At 39.6% G+C, this 24,124-nt stretch overlaps 1 protein-coding gene across 1 annotated transcript in view; it reads right to left on the reverse strand.

Annotated features, from left to right (window-relative positions):
• Positions 1 to 2,130: 2,130 nt before the first annotated feature.
• The window catches only part of LOC104564687 (SMAD family member 2), a 43,497-nt gene continuing 21,503 nt past the window's right edge, over positions 2,131 to 24,124 (reverse strand). Inside the window, exons 3-11 of the mRNA XM_088536635.1 lie at positions 15,763 to 15,852; positions 14,424 to 14,617; positions 13,816 to 13,950; positions 10,589 to 10,663; positions 9,266 to 9,319; positions 7,931 to 8,143; positions 6,001 to 6,138; positions 5,689 to 5,833; positions 2,131 to 2,382 (exon numbers count right to left, since the gene is read on the reverse strand). Of these exons, the coding sequence (XP_088392761.1) occupies positions 2,259 to 2,382; positions 5,689 to 5,833; positions 6,001 to 6,138; positions 7,931 to 8,143; positions 9,266 to 9,319; positions 10,589 to 10,663; positions 13,816 to 13,950; positions 14,424 to 14,617; positions 15,763 to 15,852 (1,168 nt within the window). The 3' untranslated portion in view covers positions 2,131 to 2,258. The remainder of the gene's footprint in view (positions 2,383 to 5,688; positions 5,834 to 6,000; positions 6,139 to 7,930; positions 8,144 to 9,265; positions 9,320 to 10,588; positions 10,664 to 13,815; positions 13,951 to 14,423; positions 14,618 to 15,762; positions 15,853 to 24,124) is intronic.

Genomic DNA, 24,124 nt, shown 5'->3' on the forward strand with positions numbered 1-24,124 from the left:
GAACACACAGAAACCTGCAGCAACGAGATGAGAGAATGAGGTCACCCAACTGATTCAAGTTGCAACCTGCTCGTAAATGCCATAAGGGAGTCTTTCACCCCACCAGTCACTCTTATCTAACCGTTTTATACGTGAAATAAACATCTGAGCTAGTAAGATAATAATTTGTTTGGTAGAGAAAAAGGGACTACTTCTATAAATCTGATGTAGAAGCCTGTATCACTAAAAAACACAGAGATCCACAGCCTTCAAGATAACTGCATGAGAAGTGATTTTAACCAAGTTATAGCTTTCTAGCCATAACATGGAGGAGACCTGCCATTTACTTACGTTGGTTAGAATGACTCCTATCCCATGACAAGAAACATATATAAATATATACATACATACAGCAATTACTAATAATAAACAACAACCATCATGAGAATTAGAACTTTTATTAGTGTATTCACATATTAGGCAAATGCAACACGCATGAAGCTTATTTCTTAGGTTCACAAGTTCTACCAATACATTAGTCTACTGGTAAAACTAGCACAAACGGGTAACTGCTTTGCCAATTTTTAAGAGTTGTCTGGCCCACTTTTTCAAGGCTTGATTTTTGGTATTGCTTCTATGCCCTAATCATTATGGCATAAAAATATCCACCACTATTATCAATTCAGTCAACTGATTAAAAGCTGTAACACTGGCCACATTTTTGTTCTCAAAGCTAAGTTCTCACTAGCTGTACTTACAAAGTACAGTGCTAGTGTAATGGATGAAACAACAGGAAAAACAGACAAAGGCAATCCTGCTACTGCCACAATAACAAAAGAATGACAGACAGCTAGATCACAAGATTGTTAGTAAGATGTATATTTTTCAAGTCAGAATAACCCTTCTATACAGTTTCCCAACCCTTCCCCAACCCAGACTTATCTGTAGAATATATTTCAGAGTATTTTTAATATGGTGCAGCTGTAGTGTCCAAAGGTTCACAATAACATGCACTGTCATGAAGAACCTAGAAGTCCTCCTTCGCTGGTCATACCTCAGCAACCACTATCCTAGAGGTTTTGCAGAAGCAACTACTTTTAATAACAAGGCCCATTATGACATTATGAATGCGTATGATCTGGTATGTAAGTAACCTATACAAAGCCACTCAGATCAGAAATTTAAAGTTCTGTTACTGAAATACGTTAAGCTGCATCTATTTAAAACCTATACGAAAGAGTCTAGTTTACCCTGGGAGAGGATTTTTCAAGGTATTTGGCTTCACAAATTAAAAATAAGATTCTTAGTGACATCTGCTTGGTTGGTTGCAACACACAGATGTAAGGGGTTAGCCAGTAACCTTGTCTATTTAATCCAGTATCCAATGCTACTAAAATTTCTCATTCCATGAGAAAAAAAACACTGATCGCAATGATTCAAGACACAAAAAAAGTCCCAAATTCATCAGTGCCATCAATGTCAGCACATCTACTGCTGGCAAAATGTGCTTCAACTTAGATGGGTAGGGAAAAGTAGACTCCTAGTGTGATGGATACTTGGAATTTAAAATATGAATTCATTTTAGGCCCCATTAAGCATATAATGTGTCTTAAGATTTCAGAGATGAATCTCAGACATTTTTTTCCCTTCCAATGGAGGGATTTTTTTTTTCTTTAAGAAGGCAGGAAAAAAGTTAAGCTTTTCTACAAGGAAAGTCTGCTTTTTATGCTTAGGACAATTCAAACACCTGCTTATATAAAAAAATATAAAAGAATAAAGGAGTAGAGTCTTGGAATTTTGAGAGATTTGCCCCAATCAAAAAAACCAAACATCTATTTATGGGAACTAAAATGTAGAACAGCACAATACTGTGATATTTGAGATCATGATACGTTACCTGTACATATACTTAACTATTCATGTTATTGATAAACCATTAGGACACTCAATTATATACCCAATAAAACACCATTAAGAGTCTTTAGAACTGTCCCTTCTTTCTGAAGAAGGCATTTCTATACACTAAATTTTCATCTAGTATCAGAGTATAGGAAACAGAATCCACAAGGTGCTTTAATTGATGAGACCTCAAGTGCTGTTTTCTTTTTCCTTTTTTTTTTCCTTTTCTTTCTTTTTTTTTTTAAAAAAAAAAAAAAAAACATTTTTGGATAGTAAACAGTTCATGGGGACCACACACAAATACTACGACAGACGAGCTGTTATATTAAGTCTGTTGACTGGACTTGGTATTTAGCCCACTGGTAATGGAGGAAGGAGTTTTACGACATGCTGGAGCAGCGTACTGAAGGGGAGCCCATCTGAGTCAATACTTTGTCCAACCATTGCAGAGGTCCGTTCAGATGGAGCTCAATCCAGCAGGGAGTGCTTGTGACCGTCTGCCGCCTGCAGAAGGAAGGGGAATAGAAGAGTCAGAAAGCAGCTTTGGTTACCATAAAGGTCTCCATCACCTCATCAAATGTTTCCATCCGTATGCACCACACAAAGATAAAAATCTGAAACTATTACATAACTACACTAAGGTTTTTCAGACAGTCCTTGCAAAAATACCCCAAACCTGTCAGCCATTACAGTCATATCTTCAATGTTCAGAATGGAGTTTTACTCTGCAGATTAAAACCACAGGAATTGCTCCGAGTGTCCTATCAGAAGTCCTACTTTCAAAAGAGATTCAGAATTGAAGATGAGCTGGTGTTCACACCACAGTCAGCCTGACACAGCTGGTACCATAATCTTCAAAGAGTTTGCACACATAACTGGGCTTGAATTTAGAAGACAAGTACTGAAAAAGAAGAAACAGAAACCCTTTGCTCTGCGGGGTCAGCAAGGCTGCCTGGCACAGTACTATCACAATCACAAGGACTGTTTTTTTAGAGCAATCGTTAAGAGATATGTAAAAGGGAACTGCACGGGCCGCTGTCAAAAACACTGCATCATGACACAGTACGTGGTTACACAGTGTTAAGAGATGCTATCTCAAAGGAATACCAAACTTTGTCTCCGATTTCCTGTATTTATACTTCTACATTTGTTTTGTACTATAGCATCCTCACGCAAACCATTTAAGTAAGATTTTTTATGTTTCCTTTGTCTTCTATATAAACATCTCTATTTTTCCAGGATAGAAGCCTTTAATTAAACATCACATAGAAAGCCTCAATAACGCTTTGAAGGGTTGAAGGGTTTGACAACTTGCACTCATTCTGCTGTGTGTTTTTGTTTTAGGGATCTGCTGTTCAAAAGTCTTCCCTCCCATTTCCAAGTTAAATTGGGATTGGACATCCTCTACATGAGAAATCCTGTTTTTCCACACTACGCACTCCAGGCATAGGAGTTTTCTTGAACTAGAACGACAGCACTGCTGCTGCTAAGTCCATTCCTGGTAATTCCAACTATTTCAAAGTCAAAGAAAGTCATAAAGATTCAATGGCAGATTAACGCGGCACAAATACAACCCCCATTCATTTCTGGTGCTGGCACTGCACCCCTCTGCCTTAAATAAATCTGTTTATATAAACAAGAGGAACTGTAAAGGCAGAAAAGTTAAGCCAGCGAGTGGACGGATTTCAAGAGTTGTCTGTGGTTTTTACATTTCCTAGGACAAGAGAGCGGCTGGGGTCTGCACTCTCTCAGCGTTCCGAAAAACACTGTTATCTTAGTCCCAAATGCCGATGCCAAAACAAAGTGATCCAATAAAAGAACAATCTAAACCACAGGAAATACAATTCCATTTAGTCTCAAATCCTCTCCCAAAGAAGGAAGTACATTATTCCACTGCTGTCAACTCCCCTGCCATGTGTTCCATACCATACTTCCTCCCTGCTTTGTAACTGGTTTGGTTCAACAGCCCTAACTCTTCACAGAACTGGCAAAAGAGAAAATAGTGGCAGCCCCTTAATGGTCTGCTCAAAGTTAGAATTCAGTTATTTTACCCATGAGTTTCCAGTTTGCACATCACATCAGTTCTTTGCTATAGTTACTTCTACTTAACTTTCTTCCAAAGATGATTCTGTGTGTTCTAACCTCATCCTCAATGCAAGCCAATAACATATCAAACAAACATTTTAACTACTGGTCTGACTGGATTGATTTTACCCCACTTCACCAACTATTTTGACAATTCAAACTGTAACCATTAAATTCACAGTCGTGTTGATAGCAGCAATATCTTCTTGCTCTCACCACCACTGCAGCACAACCTAGAAGTCTCCTGTATTGATAATTTAACAGTGCTGTAATGAACAGACGCAAATTTACAGCTTTATTCCAGTCCCAACTGTGCTCTCTTCTGGCAAGCTTTCCACTGGAACCTCTTCAACCCTATGATCTCTGAAGGGTTCACAGATTACTAACAACCAACATTTTCCCTCTTTAGAAACAAAAGCTTCCCCTTTAACAAAAGCCTCCCCACTGTTCTAACCCAGCACTGGCACTACATTCACTTCCAAGTTGTCTCTGTATCATCTGACTGATTAAGCCTTTCTTCTGTTCCGATTTGAATGTTGTATTTAATTATGCCTAAGTGTATACATACTCCTTTTGAGCCAAATCCAACAGTTCTTTAAACTCGAGCCAGAGTTTTTTTTTTCTTCTGTACCTTCGCGAACAAAGAGGTACCAATTTATTCCATTACTCAAATATCTCATTTCATCTAATTAGGTTTTTACAAAACTGGCTTCACTTAGCTGAGAGTCCTCCCCCACATATCGGTGCTCACATCTACGTGGATATTTTGCAAGGCAGATAAAAGAATCAAAAGATCAGGATCTGCTGTGCAACCAACACCGTAACATTCAACTTCAAAATCAGGAATGCTTTGGATTAAAAAAAAAGTCATTAGGTATTGCAATGGGATATGATGTGATGATATTTCTGTTCTTTCAGGGAATATTTTTTAGGTCTGTTTAGGGGATTCTTTTTTTAAATCACCATCTCTAAACTCTCCAAAACAATGAAGTCTTCTTTAAAACTGCTCAGTTAGAAGTAGTCAGATGTTTTTCCTTCCCAAATCCCATGTTACATTAAAAACAGGCACCATCCTAAGTTAGCTTTTAGTTTTGCTAATAGAGAATAAAATTGGAATCCACTCAAAGGCAGAGAAAGGACAATTTTTTCCCCACTCAAAAAATCATTTTTAGCTGTTGTACCGCATACAGGCACAGAGTCATCTTACTCCTGCAAACTTTTTCCGCTGTGAGTTCCAAAGTATTTGCCATCCCTTAAACGTGTCTTCTCCAGCTGTTTTATTCTGCACAATGGCCTAAGAGTCGCTCCAGTTTTCTCCCTCGGGTACCATCTACTGAATCCAACACCACATCCTAAACAGCTCCCTACACTCCACACAGAGCCTAAAATGACAGTAGGTTTAGCAAATAATTATAGCACAAACATTGAAATTTCTGGATGCAGTCTGTGTTTTCCACTGACCACAAAGAAGTAAGCAGGGCTGATTGGTGAACTTTGATGACATTTCTTGCTCAACAGCTAACTTCCATGCAATGTGAAAATCAGGTTACTTGTCTTACTGACTTGGAAGCTCCACAGTTGCAGGGAGAGGAAAAAGATTGTGTGTTCAACCTTCAGAGAGAGTATCTATATTAATGGCAAGAATCCATGGCTTTGGAGCCGGACAGAAACAGAGCATTGCCGAAACAAGAAAATGATTAAAGAGCACAGATTTTTTTTCCTTACCTGTATTCAGCTCCCCATCCTTTAACAAAGCTCATTCTTATGGTACACATTCTAGTAAGCTGATAGACTGCTTCAAAACCCTGATTCACAGATTGAGCCAGAAGAGCAGCAAATTCCTGGTTATTAAAGATTTTTAGATTGCATCCTACAAAGAAAAGAATAAAAATCATAGAGGTACAATTAATGTATACTCATACTCGTTACACAGGAGCCCAAAACTGTGAAGAAATCCCTCCTACGCGTCCAAAGAACAGCAAATAAATGCATGCACTGGATTTGGGGGGGAATAAAAGACCTTTTCAGACTACTAACCTGGTGGAATTTTGCACACAGTTGCAGGATGCCAGCCGTATCTTTGATTACAGTTGGGGCTCTGAACAAAAATTGCACTATCACTTAGGCACTCGGCAAAAACTTCCCCACCAATGTAGTAGAGACGTACTCCCCTTCCTGTAACAAACCCAAAGGAACTCCAGTTATGATACGACCCAAATAGATTTACAAACAAGAAAGGGTTTTTCTTCCCTTTTTTTTTTTTTTTTTCTCCCAGAGAAGGACAAGGTTTTTCTTTACAACGGCAGCAGAAATCAGTTATCTAGATGACCAGACTGCTGGGCTGACAGCTGTAGCGAGAGCAGAGCACGACTAGCATTTTTTTTCCTCTTTCAAACACCCACCATTTGAAGGAAAAACGTAAAAATATTTGGTCAAGAGGGAGCTTGAATTTTCTACCACGAAAGGGCTTGCAACCAAGTCCAGGCTGGGAAGCAGAGATCATTCCTAAAGAACTTTTTCACTTGAAGAAATACTTAGAATTGGAGTAAAAGGAGGATCCAATCGACATTATCAAAATTTATGCTGGCACTAAATACTGTATGTTTAAAGCAGCACACACCACTGATAATGAGGGGGGAGGAAGCGAAAAAGAAAAAAAGGCAAATTATTCCCCTCTACAGACTCATCCCATGCACTCACACTACTAAGTAACCCACCTTGTAACTCTTTTCCCTATTTCTTTGTCAAAACCAATGGGACTTCAATCAGCCCTATTACTAAAATAGATCCCAAAGCTACCCCCTTCACTTCTAAATGATGGCCTTGTTCTGAGTCGGAAAAAAAAAAAAACAGATATTCTGGCACACAAAAAAAGCAGTAATAAAGGACTGATCTCTAAAACAAGCTGCTTATGATTAACACATCTTTTAAAGGCCCTTGTTTCTAAGAATCCCTCTCCCTCTTTTCTTTTGAAAAAAAAATTTCAAACAAAATGATCTTCTCTTAAAAACCTCCTTACATGTTCGCTTTTCCTCATCATTAACCATTTGGATCAGCCAGCACAGGCATATCCTGGATTTCTCCACATCTAAATTTTAATACATAAACATTTGGATTTAGGGTGGGAGGAATCAGAAGCTTCTGTTAAAGAGGTTTCAGTAAAAAATAAACACACTCATGAATACCACCAAATGAAGAAAAACCCCAAAATTCAGCAAAAATTAAAATATAGTTTGACAAAAACTTAAAAGATGCTGCAAATGACATTCATTATTAACAGTTTCAAAGAAAATCTTGATCATGTCAAAACAGCACGTTGCCCCAGTGGCAGCTTTTCACATTTCAGAAAAGTCAAGAGGTACTGCGTATGTCCAATTTGCATTTTAAAGGTTAGAATAAACTGAGCAACCTTTTGGTATTTTCTAATTACACCTTAAAAGTCAACTATAAACAAATATGAATTTAAGTGCTACCCAGGGCAGTGCAGTCCAGCGAGGCACCCGAAGGCCACAACCTGCCCACGGGCGCTTCTGTTCAGCACATCATCTTCCAAAAGGCTGGAAACAGCTATGTGAGCAACCAAAAATACCTGTACAGGTGAGTGCTTCCTCCTGTGCCTGCTCTCAGCCTGACAGCTGTGACACTGCTGCTGCCACCACCTTGGAGATACTGACAGAGGAAAGGCAGCAGCTCCTTTCATCTTCAGACATCACTAAAACTCCCCTTCTGTACCAGAAGCTGCTGCATTTCTCTCTGGGTTGGGCACTGGGAACTTCTGCATCTTTTCACTTCTGTCCCTAGCAGGAGCAAATCATGCTCTCTAGAACAAGCCTCGAGGGAGATGTTCAACTGCTGGGGGCACAAGGGTAAAACGTGCCCGAAGGACAGCTCTGCTCATCCTGCTTTCATTGCCTCAGTTTAATGGTTAAAATGAGATCAAATAGTTAAAAGATCAACGATTTTTTACCTATGTGTCGCCTTGTCATTTCCACTGTAGCATTTCTGTTTACATTGGAAAGCAGACCTAGACAAAATCGTTCTGAATTTGATGGATCTGTAAAGCCATCTACAGTCAGTGAAGGTTGCGAAGCATGGAAGGTTTCTCCCACTCTTTGATTCAATTCGTAATATGCTATTGAACACCAGAATGCAGGCTCTGAATAAGTAACTGGTTGCAAGTCTAAAAAAAAAAAAAAAAAAAAAAAAAAGAGACAAGCAAATAAAAGCTATGGAGAATTTGAGGCTGAAAAGAAACCTCTCTACTCGTCTCCTCCAGGAAGGACGGGTGTAGACTTTTCACACTACTCCAATTAAATCTTGCTTGGCATTGTATTTATCTACCCCAGTAAACAGAACAGAATTCAAGGGGTGGAGGATAAGGGAATATAGGAAAATAGGAAGAGGATTACAGAAGGAGGAGAAAGGGTGACCTAATCTGACAGCAGTCCTTGTACTTCAGTACCTGTGTTTTTGCTCAGCAAAATAGTTAAGCTAAACATAGTGACAAATAGCGAATGACAGATATTGAGGCACCTCTGTTGTCTTTCTGTAGCTTGCAAGGACTTTGACAATATTAAAGTGAAATTATCAAACACTGAACACAGAACAAAAATGATTAATAAGAAAGTGATCTATGTTATCTTATTTCTTTATGTTATCTTATCTCTTATTTTATGTTATTTCCATTTTTCCTCTCCCTCTTACAAGGCACTTCTAAATTCTTTTTATTCTCCTTTCCACACCTCAGCAATTTCCCTGTGCATCTTCAGCTTTTGCTGCTTTACTTCCCCTTGTAACCTGGCCTAATTACTCACTCTACGTTCTGAGCAGCATGTTCCTGTCCTATCAGCTCCCCATTCCTTAAGCCAATCCCAGGGAATCTGATCTTCCCTAGGCACTGAACACACTTAGCAATGGCACCTGATCAAAGCAGGTTGGTAGCTAACGTGGGAGCAACTATTGTCTTGTTGTCCCAGGTGAAATAGTGCATTAGGAGAACAGCAGAACAGCCGCACACAGCAAGACAGCAGGTCTGAGGAGCTTCGATGGCCTCCATAAGACTAGATACTGTCCTTTAAGTTACCCTTTATGTTACAAATGCAGCTCCTGCCTTTGCTAGGAGCTCAAGCGTTACAGGGGTAACTAGCACTCGTTACTAACCCAAACATATTGCATTTATTGGGAAGTGAACCCAGAAGTCTCCTCCTACTCCCACTCTTTTGAGAGCACATTTTTAACATAATTAACGTATAGAAAGGAGGGATCACACACACACAAACAATTGAAAGTATTTCCATCTTACCCAGGCTGTGATTAACTGGGGAGAGAGTACTAGGAGACAGCTCTGCTGGAGATCCTGTTGGAGCAAAACGCATGGCTTCAGTATCCAAACAATTCTCAGTATCTCAAATGGGAAGGCATGACCATTATCTAGGCACTAGCTTTACACTACAATTACTTGGAATTAAGAAACCTCACTAATCCTACAACCAGTTTTCCAGCATGTCACATCCTCATTTTAAATTAAGACTACATTTAATTTTCCAGACACCTGGGAACCTAACTTTGGCTCACAGAGATTCTGTTAATGTCTTAGTATTGCATTTGGCAGATCTCACTGCATGCACACTATGTGAATATATACTTATGTACAGTATTTACAATCCAGTGAGAAATCAATGACTTCTTCCAAGATTCAATCAGAACAGCCACGAAAAAGTGGACAGAAAAAGACAACTGAGGTTACTTCTCTGTTTTCAGAGGAGAAGGTTTATCTCTAGAAAAGAACAAATTGTATTTCCTCGTTTGAGGCAAGAGGAAGAAACAGTCTCAGAAAAACATGGATTCCCCAATGCAATCTGAGCGCCAGTAGGCAAAATGTAGGTGCAAAGAGGGGTTGCACAGAAACTTTCCTACACTTACTGCTGAAGCCAGGGTTTTAAGGTACCCACTGTCACACAGTGGGAAAACACTGCAGTTCTTACATAAGTTAGCGCAGTTGATTCCAATTAACTGAAAAAGGAAGCTAACATTAGCTAACCAAAAACTCTCTCAAGCCTGCCAGCACACAGTAGGAGGTTCTTATCCAACATGTGAACTATTCTTCATCCAAGGCTAAAGTCAAACAGATTATCTAGATACAAAGACACTCCTATTCTTTCAGTAGAGCCTTCTATACAATAACTCATTTGAAATATGGCAGAAATGATAAGGTATCAGGGACAGGTTCTTTAAAAGTAGCTTTTCTGCAACCTTTTTAGACCTACAGACATCTTGTCTCCAAATAACCTAACATCTTCCTGCTTGTCTTCAGCAGAGGAAGCCAGGGGTACGTTGAAAACAGCCAGCTTTCAAAGTCTATTTTAAAGCTTTCCAGTGAAGATTTCAGATTTGTAGGTATTTGTTATGAACTAAATGAATGCGACTTAATACGGCAGAATACCTCTAAAAATATGCCCCTAGCAGATGTAATTTTGTCCACAAAAAAAATGATAGCGATAATTTCAAGATCAGATTACACAGAGGAGATCATCCATCCTCATTTGAGCTAAATTCACGACACTGTGTAGATGAATCCCAGCTAGTAATCCCTGTTCCTGAAAATAGTTAAAAAGAGAAATCTTACCTGTATCCATGCTTTGGTTCAACTGCTGGTCACTTGTCTCTCCATCTTCACTGATGTATCCTGGAGGTGGTGTTTCTGTCAAAAAAATATCCATTTATTGGTTCAATGGCAGGAGAAGTTTGTAAGATTTGCCATTTTGGGGTTTTGTCCTTAGGTTGTCATGAGCCTCACATGTTACCTAAGCACTGAGTTAGAATTTTACTTTTCAGGCCTTTTTCCCTTCCAGTAGGACTTCAGACCCATTAAATGTCCATTGCCTACATAAATCATATTCTCTTGTATGTCTATCAACTGCTTACTGGGCAAAGTTACACGATTCATGGACAATCCTTGTTTATTCCACACAAGACAGGACACTTTCACTACAATGAGTAACAATTTTGCAGTTGTGATCAACACCTTTCACATTTACCAGAATTACAAACAAGAAAACCATCTGGTGATTTCTACAGAAAAATATGAGCTGCCTTATGTAGTAGAACCGTAGGATCTGATTCCCTCCCACAGGTTAGAAGCTGCTAGATTTAATAAAAACTATCTTCCAATTCAACCCCCTCCCAAACTATTTTTCCTTAACACCCAACAATTGATTTCACTCATTAAATGCAGCTACATTATCTAACCAGTTTCCCTTCATAAAACTCTGTTTTTGCTTTTATTATTCCAACTTCCAAGTTCTATAAAAAGGAACATCTCTTCCCTCAACTAACTTTCTTTTAAGAAGGTGCTTCACAGACTGAAGGAAACTCTGCAACAAGTTTGAAGCATTTTGATACTTGAAACTGTGTCTATTTGTAGAAAAGAATCTAAAAATACCAGAGAGCATAGCTGTTCTTTTTCTCCATTCAAAAATTTACTTTGCAATCCAGAAAATGAGTTAACCAACTGCTGTTCAGGAAATAATTGTCTTTGAACCGGACAAGTGTTTTTTCCTATAAATTAAAGGCAGAACCTCAATTTCTCCAGTGAAAGTGTTTGATTGTAACTAATCTCTGCTACAGTCACAGAATTGTCATTGCGACAGAGAATAAACACATTTAATTACAATGTTGCCAAAAAGCAGAACTGTGAAGCTAGTTTTTCACTTAAGAATTGAAATCAAATTTTACGAAGTACCACAGATTCACAGCAAGACAAGATCAGAATTAAATCAGCAGGAGGAAACTCGATTAAATAAAAATGAACTGAAAAATTACCTCTTTCGTGCATTCCATAAAACTATCATGCCAAATATTAGAGATTCATGACAAAGAAAACTCAAATGAGCATTTAAAATGAAGATTAAGGAAAACCTCTGCTAGAAAGGAGTATGATGATAAAAAAAACATGCTGTTTTGAACATTTTTATACAATAAAGTGGGCTCCACCCTCCTCTGAGTAACTTGTTATAGTTAAACCCACAGCCATGGTAAAGGTCAATAACCATTTCCAATCTAACCCACACCTCCTGTTTCCAGTTGCTAATCTAGGCACTTTGGCACAGATAATTTCCATATCTAGTCTATCTGAACAGATATTTCCCCCACCTAGTACTATTAATACAGTTTTTGGGTCAGAGGTTGAGCTCAAACACAGCTGGAAATAAATGCTCAAACACAGTGTTAAAAACCCCTAGCAGAGGGAATGCTGCCAAAGCGGTGGACAACGCTGTTCAGAACGAGGATAGTTTGGAAGGGAACACGCTGCCCCAAAAGGCTTCCATGGTCCCCACCTGCCCGACAAGCATACGGTGTAGGTGTCACCTAGGGCATAGGTGACACCAATTTCTATGTAGATGGAGCAGGGTGGCAGCGTCGCAGTGCGGAGCTACCACGGCTGTTACTCGGGTCAGCAGCCACAGAAAAAGGATCTCTGCAGCAGGCTCTGAAGACACACGAGACTTATCAGAACCTGTTAAGCACTTCAGATTAGTTAGCCAGGTCAAACACAGCAGGACTCCACAATATGAACTGAAAAGAAAAGGGTTAATGGCAAGGAGAGGAAAAACCCCTGCAGAAATTCAAGCTGTGGGGAGCTGCGTAAGCACTGGAAGATCACATGAATACTCACGGCCTCCTTCAGACTGCTTGCAAATTACTGTCTAGAGCTGCTTTAGCTCATTTACCTAATGCACTGAATTTTCAGATGGTTGTTTTCCAGTAAGGTGTCTGCACTCACTATGAAAAGCCCTCAAACACATGTGGGGAAAAAAAAAAATTAAAAAGCGACACCAATTTCCAATACTTTAAATTGCTCTCAAAAGATCTGCTCTCCTTAGCTGGAACAAACGTGTTACCAGTTAAACACGCCAAATATCAAATAAACTGAGATTTCAGATGCCATTTCATTCTGAGATATATTTAAGAAAATGCAAACACCCTTCTGCTTAAGACATGTACATACGCTTTGTACACTACACATTTTGATGCTCAAGGTAGTAATCTTATTTTCTGAATTTTTAGCATATTCATCAGTTTTTGGATACTACAAGGTAGTTGCATTAAACGTTAGTGAGAAAATTTCAACTTTGAGTGGTTTCACACGCTAGGCAACTTCCTGAAGAGACAGGAAACAGGAACTTAGGGAAGGAAACAGTTGCTGATTTCACTTAACAATATGGACACGTGCATATGTACGCCCAGGAGCGGCCTGATACTTTCTTGGCGTGAGGACGAAGCAAACAGGTGAAGGAGGAATTATTTCACATTTTATTACATTGTTCTTCCATATTAAAAAAGGACACAGGGTATATGGACATAACAGGAGCAAACACGCGAACAAGACTTCCATCAGTTGCAACCTGTAGTTTGAGAACAACCCAGAACTTTCAGCTGCCAGAACAGTGACATAAAAGGTTTTCTCCCAGTCATATACTTATGTGCTAAGAAACTGAGCAGCAGTTCACTGCTCAGCCTCCAATATATAGCATTTGGCAACCTCTATATGTTTTGTAAAACAGGCTTAAAGCACGAGGCAAAGGTCCACTTAAATTCACTAGTGTTTTGAAACCTAAGCTAGCTTATTGAATTCACACAACTGCACATGTGGTTTGGCACAGGATTGTGCTTTGCAAATAACTACCATCAGATATTTCAAGAGGAATACATCCATCCACAAAATAAAATAATAAAAAAATGTGCACTTGTGCATCTTCCAAGCCGTTTGATCATTCAGGAGGATGAAATTCCCATCTGTTTTCAATGGTACAATGTTAAGCATACTGTTTACAGTTAAAGTTAAGAAAATACCTGGTATGTAATTGCTCTGTGGTTCAATTCCAGCTGGAAAGTTAGTGTTTTCAGGAATGGAATGGGTATAGTCATCGAGAGGTGGAAGTTCTGTCAGGATCTCGGTGTGCCGAGGCACTAGCACAGGAGGCAAGACTGGGAAAGAAAGTTTTAAAGCATTAGTTGGACTCAAAAAAATACACACTTCACTTCTCTGAGCCAAAAGGGAAAAAAAAATCGAAAAAGTCTAAAAATGTCTTTTTATTTCTTGAAGATTTCTAATTGTTAGCTATCCAAAACTGATCGGTGATGTCCCTCTTGAGTAAAATTACTCTGTATTAGCTAAGATACATTTCCATTCTCATTTTTGATGATACTTAGCCAACTGGAAATTGCTAGTAGTGCTGAAAACATTTATCAAAAGCATTCAACGCATTTGTGAAGTATGGATTTTTCAGTAGCTTTACTATTAAAAATGTTCAGTTGTTAGTATTCCTCAAAATCTGTATTTTCAATCATCTTGCAGTTCTGGCAAGAGGACATATCCTCCCTCTCTATTTTTCATTTAAAACATTATGCTGAATAAGTACAGACAGATGCTGCTATAGAATTGCCGAAAGTCTTCCTACCTGGTGTTTCCACTCTCTGGTAGTGGTAAGGGTTTACACATACTTCATCCTTTTTAAGATTAAAAGCATATTCACAGTTTTCGATTGCTTTAAGTTCATGGTGACTGTGCAGATCTGGCCAGCGCCACAAGCGACAGTAAATAACATGTGGTAATCCTTTACGATGAGATACCTGTAGACGGCCATCGAGAGATCTATATGGGAAAGACGTGAAGAAGAATTTATAGACTGCATGCTGCCTCAGTCACCTACACAACAGCGTACGCGTATGGGATGGGTAGCTTGTTTATTCTCAGAATTCTGTGGATTGGCACTGTTAGCGACATTTATATGCTTGCTAAAAGGCTTCAAATTGCAAGAAAAATGATAACATCGAACAATGCTTTAAATTATTTTTGAGCTGCAAAAATTATTGCCAGTGAGTTTGGGATTCACTGAAAAGCCACTTTACCTCCAAGTATTTAAGATGATTGCTTCATATACAATTTTTAGATAAGATGGTTGTTAAAAAGTATATATATACACACACATTTAATACTCCCTTGAGTTCCTAAACCCCTTAGCTTTGCTGTGGCATGGATACGTTATGGCTTTAAGCACAAAAATTCCCACAGGACTGCAAATAAGCCTAGAAGCAGTCAGTTGCCCAAGGGATCCACATGGCAGTGCAACTGTAATGCAAAAAGCACGAATGCACGTCTTGCAAGGGCTATACAGTTCATCTTGACTTCATCTGCCTTGCTACCAGCTGAAAACGTTTTGCTAGTTTTAAGACAAGACTGCATATGCTTACACAAATGCAGATGTTTATGATTGTTATGGGATGGGAGACAAACCTCAATACACAAATTAAGTAATGTGACATGAAAAAATAAAGACCCTGTTTAGAATTTGCCCACCATATTAGCTACTGAAGAGTTTACAAACAATTCTTTAGTAGCTCGTAGCTGATCCAATTAGCGAGATTTAACTGAAAGCTTGTGGCATACAAAGCAGTTTAAACACTTTGTAAGATTAGGTCTAGAAGAACTAAGCATCTCAAGTTTGTTAATACAAGTACCAAATCACATTAGAGCTTGCATTTAACAAGTCTTCCCATTCTTTCTATGGCACTGGCGTGAAAAAAGGAGTACTCCAGAATTAGAATTTCATTGGTCAAAACATCAGCTGAGAACATTTAGATTTCCATACTGGCAAGCAATTATTTTAAAATGCTGTACCATGAGAGGCCTAGGAAACATTTTAGTCTATTTTACAGCTAAAGCATCCCACTACAGACCCTCCAAAGCCAATCCCTCCCACGAGACTTCTATGAGGCGAGAGAGGGCAGAATATTCACCTGGTTTGTTCAGAGAAGCTGTAAAGGCCTGTTGTATCCCACTGATCTATCGTGTTTGGTGTACTCAGTCCCCAAATTTCAGAGCAAGTGCTGTGCATAAATTGAAAACAAAAAACAAAAAATTGATATGAATATGGAACATGGTTATTCAAAACACCATGATGTCAAACATGGAAAAATGTACAAAGTAGGTCCTTTCACATAGAAGATAAAGCATCATCACGCTTGCACTTAAACTGGCATCTAATGCTATATTTTCTATATGAAGGAGGCTATTAAAATGGAACACGTGATTCAAGGTAAATGATAATGTTTTTAAAAGGTGAACAAGTTCTCTGGTTTTAAGTAGTTGGTACAGTTGTAATGCTCCTTAAAACAGGCAAAACTTCCTCAGCCTAGCTCTTAACAAAACTCAGTTTTAAAGGGGAGGTTCAGGGTTGCTCCTTTTTGTTTGTTTTTAAGCATAAACTTATCTAATCTTTCAAACAAGCACCACGGGTGGCTGAAACTGAACTGTCATAGCCTAATTCTTGAGGTATCACCACTTCAGTATCAACCTCATTCTCCATGCAGATACTAACTGGCTGCTTTTCCCAACACAGCTAAATTTGGACTCTGAGGAAGAGCATGTTACACCTAGTAAAAGTCATCATTTCCTGTATTCCCCCTGATTACAGAACTAAACGCTATTTTGCACAAAACACAATGTTTAACAGACTTTTATAGCATTGTACTTTTAAGATTTAATTATAGACTAACAAAACTTTAACCAGTAAATCAAGCAGACCAGGAAAGCAAGAGGAAAGGAGAGACCACCCTTTAGTCGACACAGCTGCTTCAATGACAAGATCAGAGCAGCAAAGAAAATTGAACCTCCAGTGATAGACACATATTAAGAGCAGACTTAAGTAAATCAAGAAAAGCTTAGGTTTGCAAATGGGCAGCATGTCTTCAGACCATATATCAAGCTCAGCTCTGCCACAGACTTGTTCTGTGACCAGTGGAATTGTTAATTTATTTTACCTAAGTAACACTCAGCTAGGTTTTGCATCTTAGCAACGAAGTGGATTTGTTTGATGAGCCCCTTGCAACTCCACCAGCTAATCACAGTGCCTTTGGCTGGGTGGTACATTACCTTTGAAGTTAAGAGTCTCTGAAAAGTTTACCATAAAGAAGCCAAGTTCTCCAAACTCAGAGGTATAAACGCAAGCTTTGATATTAAAATTTCAATTTAAATTGCTAAGCTTAGTTGATAAACTTACAAGGTTGGATTCAGGGCTTTAAGAAAGAGAAGTGACATTTTTATTTCTCCTCCTTTCACAGAGAAATTTGTTAATGGATTTCATTAGTTTCAGAAGACATCACAGCACTGCACTTACAGTCACTTTTAGGGATACAGAAACAGGAATCTGTTAAAGAGGGCAGCAAAACTTCAGGGAACTTCCAGGAAGGTCTGCTTAGAACTAGGGTTAGCATCAGTGTTCTTAATGGCTCATCTACACAAGGGCTTGACTCCCGTTCCAATGATTCATGATCAAACACTCAAGAACCCTCTGGAAATCACCCTGGATGATCAATAATAAAGTGAGCTCCACATCGGTCTTCTCCTGTCCACTAGCAGAAACATCTGGGGAAATGAAAGGGTCTCCCCACTCTCCTACTCACATAAAGATCCACTGCCCAAAAGGCTCCAGACTTCCCCCCTTGCCTCCTCCCATGCCACTCGGTCAGTGAACCAGGACTCTCAACATTCAGGAAGACCCCAAATCAGAATGAAATTCCTCACAACCATAAAAGCATACTTTACATACAGCACTTCCATGAAAGGCCACAGTTACTATCTGACACAATATGTTCATTCATATACAAGCAAAAGCTCGATGAGGGGCCGGCACTCCTACTCATCCCAGCTCGCTGGTGGGTGAAGGGTGGATTCTGGTTTAAACACCACCAAAACCACCTATCTGAAGGTCTACGCTTCCTGTCTCCCCTTTATGTAGTAGGGAAGCAAAAATAAACAGAAGGCATTTTCTCCTAAGCCTGTCTTTCTAAATTGCCCCAAATCTTTTCTGAGATGAAGGGTCAGTCTTAGACTTAGCCCATACAGAATCTGGAAGAACCAAGGACTAACATCTGCATGCACAAACTAAAGGTTGCCTGGGAACATTCCCAGGCTCTGGAAAACCACCATGCGCACTCCAAAGGACATTGCCCAACACGGGCCCATGCCAACAAGCTCTCTCCCACACAATTCCCAGAGCACAGGATTGGGACCACCGGCACTGGGCAGTTCCGAGGCAGCCCCCCTGTCCTGGGAGAGGGGATTGAAGAGCGTGGACGAGGGCAGTTGGGAGGCAGTTGGCCCCAGTGCCTGAGAACATTCCCAGGCACGTTTAATTTATTAGGAGAGTAGCAGCCAAGACATATCACCATTTAACCATTAGCAAGCAGCCTGCCCTCAAACCAGAGCCTTGAAGCACACTTCAGGCTTCATGTGTTGTAGAACAGGGATTTTTGTTTTTGAATCCACTGTATATGGCAGCATTGCTAAGCCATCGCTGTTTCCAAAACACTGTTTTGACTCCTGCATCCAAGATGGACTTAAATCTTTCCTGTGTGGACAATTCCAAGCTAAAAATTTGAAACGAATATAATTCCTCCAACCGGAAAGGATGCTTTCATCCCAAGGAGCGTTTCCAGTGCTGTTCTCAAAACAATTTGTCCTGTTTACATAAACAAGGTCTCAGTTAGACAAAAGCTGGCGTTTCTATCTTTTCAATAATGGCTTAGATGAGCAAATTGCCACATTCTGTGGCTGCCAACACTCCCACAGCAAGCTCGCTTCAACACTAGATTGCTGCTTTTGCAGACACAACAGAACTGGCGAGTTTATAAGGGACTTTAGGGATCTAAAGCATCAAATTGGCTCAATTTCCCCCATGTCTTGAAGTTCTAACAAGAAAAAGCTATTTCCAGGAAGAAGGAGAAACATTCAAAGAATACCTGCAAGGGAAAACAGCTCCCCTTAGAGACCAAGAGATTTTCAGGGAAAAGACAAAGCTCTAGCAAACATCTGGTTAAGCTGTTACTCTAAACCTGGGACAACTTAGTCCTGCAATTCAAATCTCTGGGCTGAGTAGAAGACAGATGTGAATAAAGGGTCAGATCGTCATTACTGGGTGGAACTGAAGCTACTTCCGTCGGAGCCTTTCCCTAAATGGAAAGGGTTGCAAGAGTTGGCAACGCAACTTGACTTTTTATCTGCTTATAAGGAGCAGCATCTCAGATGATATTATACAGCTCTGGCAAGAAAAATCTTTAATGTGGCTATCAGCATGCAACAGTACAGAGCATGCCTTCAATTCTTCCATTTCATCATTTCCTTTAACAGGAAAATCTGAGTTCCAAAAAACCCTACTCTGGGCAAGAAATTACCTCAACAGCAAAGAGCTGTAGTGATGTTTTGCAAATTGGGGACAAATGCCAAAACAGCCTTTCTTTTAGTAAGATAAAAAATAGTGACATATAGAAGAAAAATGATGACATGGGAAGAACCCTAAACATCACAGATAAATGAAAAGTATTTGCATTACTTAAATCTACATATTACAGATGTTGACACTAAGCAGCATCAATAATGCAAACCATACTGGAATAGCAACAATACCCATAAACCTACTACAAAACTGATTGGCACCGCAATTCAAGTGCAGAAGAGTTATTTCCCTACCAATAAACAACGGACATGGACAAATGCCATTTGAACCTTACTGCTAAGTATACAACTGCTTGTTTTGATCTATTACATCCCTGTTTGAAGAATCAACATCCATATGAAATTCCATACTAGCCAGATATAAACTACCCAGGATGAAGATGGATAAAATAACATGCTAGAGTTACATCCAGGAGGCCAAATATGTGAATGGACAACATCCGAAATGGAACACACTGCTCAAAAACAGATTATTGCATTTGGAATATAATTAGGTGGCAAAGGGCACTGACTCACCTAGGTAAAAAAGGCAACAGGATAAGGCTACCATTCCCAGGTTTTTGGAAGCTGGCCACTACCAACCAGCATATTAATGATAGTATGCAACAGCAGAACCTCATCATCATCAATTCAGACATCTATATGATCACAATGAATTCGGACAGCCATTTGCGTTCTGCTGTTGTCTGGCACCAATTCCAAATTAGAAGCTTCAGTAACTGGAGATGCACCTACCCCAGGATAGCTCACAGCTCTCATGAACAGCCAAATGCCACCTAATAAAGCCACCTCAGCTTGGTGCTCAAGGTAGGTCTCTTAGGTTTAGTTTCTGAGCACTGCTCAGGGCTGGATGTACTGATTTGCAGATCCAAGCAAGTGCAAGTGCTGCCTGGCCAGCGATGGCTACAGCAAACAGTGCAAGACGTCCCTGTAACTTTCCCCTCGTGCATCTGCAAAGCAGAAGGACTGTTCAAATAAAAGTAGGGATTAAACTGGCAAGACTTGGCAACGACTGAGATTATAGCTGAAAGAATCTGAAGTCAACACAGTTTTGAAGAATGCATGAATCCAAAGGAATCAAACACTGCCACTGTCATGCTCTGGCTGGCATCCCTTTGCTAATATAAATTTATTACGACCGTTTTAAAGAGCGACAGAATGAAGAAAGCAACCATACCAACCCACCACTACAAGTGCTCCTGGTATTAGCCAGGCTACATGCTCTAGTTACTTTTTTTGTACTAAATGCAGTGCTTGCAACAATACTACTTCAGATGCAAGTTAGGCAGAACCACTTCAAAGATGATACACTTCAAAGTGGGATACAAAATAGCAGAAGCTCTACACAGAAGTCATTAAATACTGTCACACTTCAGAGATAACCAGAATTCCACTTTATTTCTGCAAAGGAGTGGAACGGCTGTAAAGCAGCTAAAAAGCAAGGAGTTCAGTAGACAACCTCCTTTTTACCTGAAGCACAAGTACTAGAAAGAACAAATTAAACTACAGAAGCCAATTGCTCCTACTAGTCAAAGCCCATAGTACTCAGGGATCACTACAAAATAGTCCTGGGCATTTAACCTGCTCAGTTTTGATCTCTAACATCTTTCCTCATTATCATGTTCTGCAAAATACACAGCCAGTAACACGTTTGTGAGTGCTCACGACTATGTTCTTCCTATTCTTTCTCCCAGATCACACACTCATGAGTCTTTTTATCACTCAAACAAGTTTCTCTGCCCCTACCTCTTCTGAGACAGTTGCAGTGCTGCCAGTGAAAACAGTTTTAGTAAACTGTAACAGAACTCCATTTATCCATTTTAAAACTAAAGACAGTTTTTACTTATAAGAGGCAGATTCAGAATTTTCATTTTCACAAAACAAAAAGCAAACAAAAGAAATAATGAAGATCAGCTTTTGACCTGAATGATAAAGGTTGCTTAGTACAGGCAAATACCCAAACACCTTCAGACAGCCAGACAACTACCAACCTGACAGCCACAGTACTTACCCCCTTGACTTAAGATTTTGCAAGGGGAAGGAGGCAGACAAAAGGTACAGAATTTGCTTGAGGAGCTATACCAAGCAATCCAGATTTGAGGTAGTGAAAGATGTGTACTAGAGCTATGAAAGTTTATTTTCTCATAGGGATGCAGCAAGTGACATAAGTAGCACAGTTCATGGCTTCTTCTGTGAGATATGCCTGAAAAATAAGGATAAAAATCTAGTGATTCGAGATCTGCATCTTGCATTGTAACTTTGATCCTTCGATTTCAAAAATCTTGCTATATAAAAATCTTAGGTTGAAGACTTTATATAGCAACATACTGGGCAGAAATCCAAGGTAGGAACACAGCTATTTGTGTTAGACCATAGATCACCACTAGTGTAGCTTAAGTTGCTGCCTGTTACGCCGCTGATGACGACTTGAGAGTTCAATCCTTCCTCTTGCTCCAGTCTCTTCTTCCAGCTGACAGAAGGGCTCAAGAGCTCATATAGCTGAAAAGATGAGAAATGATACAGCAAATTTTGGGGACTAGCTCTGAAGGTCTTGAAGATGGTAGGTCGAGATAGGCTATAGATGAACCAAAGTCAAAAATTAAGGAGATTCATTCAATTGCGTTCAGCACAGAAGGCAGTTGTTACCAAATCTACTTGATCATGGTTTCTTAATTCTGCATTTCAAATAAAAACATGCTAAGTGTTCAGCTACTTTTATACTCTGACTTGATCATCTTCTCTTTATGCCGGCAATCAGCATTTCTCCTTACTACAGTCTGAAATGTCTATGCACCAGCTAGTAGTAACACTAATTATGAGACCTGTCTTTGGAAATAGCATCTCAGCTAGCTGTTTGGCCAGCCATCTAAACAAAAATTTACTGCAAAATATAGTTGGCCGAAATGTCTCAATTTCTGAACTGTACGTTGCACAGGGTTGATTTTCACCCACACTGGGGATGGCAGAAGAGTTTATCTGCACCATGCTCTGTTAGAAAACACCGAAAACTGCATTAACACTAAAAAAAAAAAAAAAAAAAAAAAGCTGCCTTCACAAGACAATAGTTACCCGACCCCTTTTTGCTACCCTACAACATTTTGTGTCCCAGGAGAACCGACCAATCTTTCTACTTGCATTTCCAACACCCGATGTTATAGTGACAGGCTGTCACCTCTTCATTTTAATGTACATAACCACATGTGCACATACATCCAATCGCACAACCCAGTGTTACAGCAGGACACTCCTGCTCAGGAATCATGCGAAGCAATGCAGGTCCTGACCTCCCTTCTTTGCAAGGGAAAATGTAAAGGTTTGGGAACTGCTTAGTACATTTTTTTAAGGTACGTGTTAAAGGGATAAGCTAGTATGTCAGTCACTGCTAAATCAAAAGTACAGGTCTGATTTCCTTCTAAAATAATGACTTAGATCAGCAGCTGCACTTAGGAGCTGGACAGGATTCCTCCCTGTAGACCTTTGCTGTCGGTGACACATACTGCAGTAAAAAAGATTACTGGGAAAGAAGGTTTAAAAAAAAAAAAAAAAAGGCAAAAAACAGAAGACAGGTTCTGTTGAGTAGTATTAACACCACAGTAAACAGGTATATGAACATGTCATAAATAGAGTTGGGCAATTACCTTGCTGACAGATTCTCCCATTTTTTCAAGGGAGCAGCAAAGCCTGCTAAATCTAGGAAAAGGATATTAAGTAATGTCTAAAAAAGCCTGGACCCCAGAAAAGAAAATTCTTACCTAAGCACAACTTGTACTCTCTGTACAAGCTTAGCAAAATGATGACAGCACTGGCAGCTGCGTATTTAGCTCCTAGAATATAGAAACACTTCTCGAGGCGTACCTTTTTCTACTTTTTTTTTTGGTCTTACATACACAAAACAGAAAGGCTTTGTTTCTGCTCTACCCCCAGAGCCCCAAAGCAGACTTTTTTTCAAGCAGATGCAGTACACAAGAAGACTACTTGTTCAAAACAGTAACTGTACCTTTTCTCCCAGCTCCCTCGCCCCCTTTCACACATATTGAGGACATACTGCATCCGAGAAGAGATGTTTATGCATGCGCATGTTTAGTGGAATACAAATCAGGACCAGTAAGCAGCTCCTCTAGATCAAATACCCTTTTAAGAACAAAGTGTACATAAAATTTTATGCAATACATTCAAAATTGTTACATCAAATAGAAAACACAGCATTTCAACTCTGGAAAATGACTGAAGTCATACTTCTTAGTAAATGGATATATGCTAAAAAATTAACACATCAAAATAGCCAGAAAAGCAGGAGACACAGGATGCAATTAACCTCTCTAACACTGTGGGAAAGGGGAAAAAAAAAGTCATTAAGCAGCTCCATTTGCTTCATTTTAAACGTTGAGGGTGTCCACAGGACACGCAAGGGGAACAAAAGTGCAAAGGATGCAGTTCCAGTCTAATATCAGAGCTGCTCAGTGCACATTTCAGGGCAAGGAGGTAGTTTCTTCCAGTTTTGCAGAGCGCCAGGCCAGCAAGTCATCCCGACGAACAGTACAATCCTTCTTTCGCCTTTACTAAAGGCATGCTGCTTCCTGGTCACACAATCAGAAAACTACTTACAAAGGGAAAAAATACAGCTACGAGGGAGGCCCCCTCAAAGCATTTTATCCTCCTCCCTTCTCCCAAATCCTGATATACTAGTGCAGCACTCAGGCAAAATAAAGGTGCCAGTGGCAACCACTCTTATCTTTATTTTCTTCCCAAGTAGGAAATACAAGGAGGAAAGCAGCACCTTAAGAGTTTAAGATTAACCTTGCTGGATGCCACGGGGAATCAAGCAGAAATAAAATATTTTCTTGCTGGATGAACTCTGAAGCAATC

Source organism: Tinamus guttatus, unplaced genomic scaffold (genome assembly GCF_059628265.1).
Source record: "Tinamus guttatus ecotype Peru unplaced genomic scaffold, ASM5962826v1 Tinamus_guttatus_pri_ptg000685l, whole genome shotgun sequence".
Taxonomy (NCBI): domain Eukaryota; kingdom Metazoa; phylum Chordata; class Aves; order Tinamiformes; family Tinamidae; genus Tinamus; species Tinamus guttatus.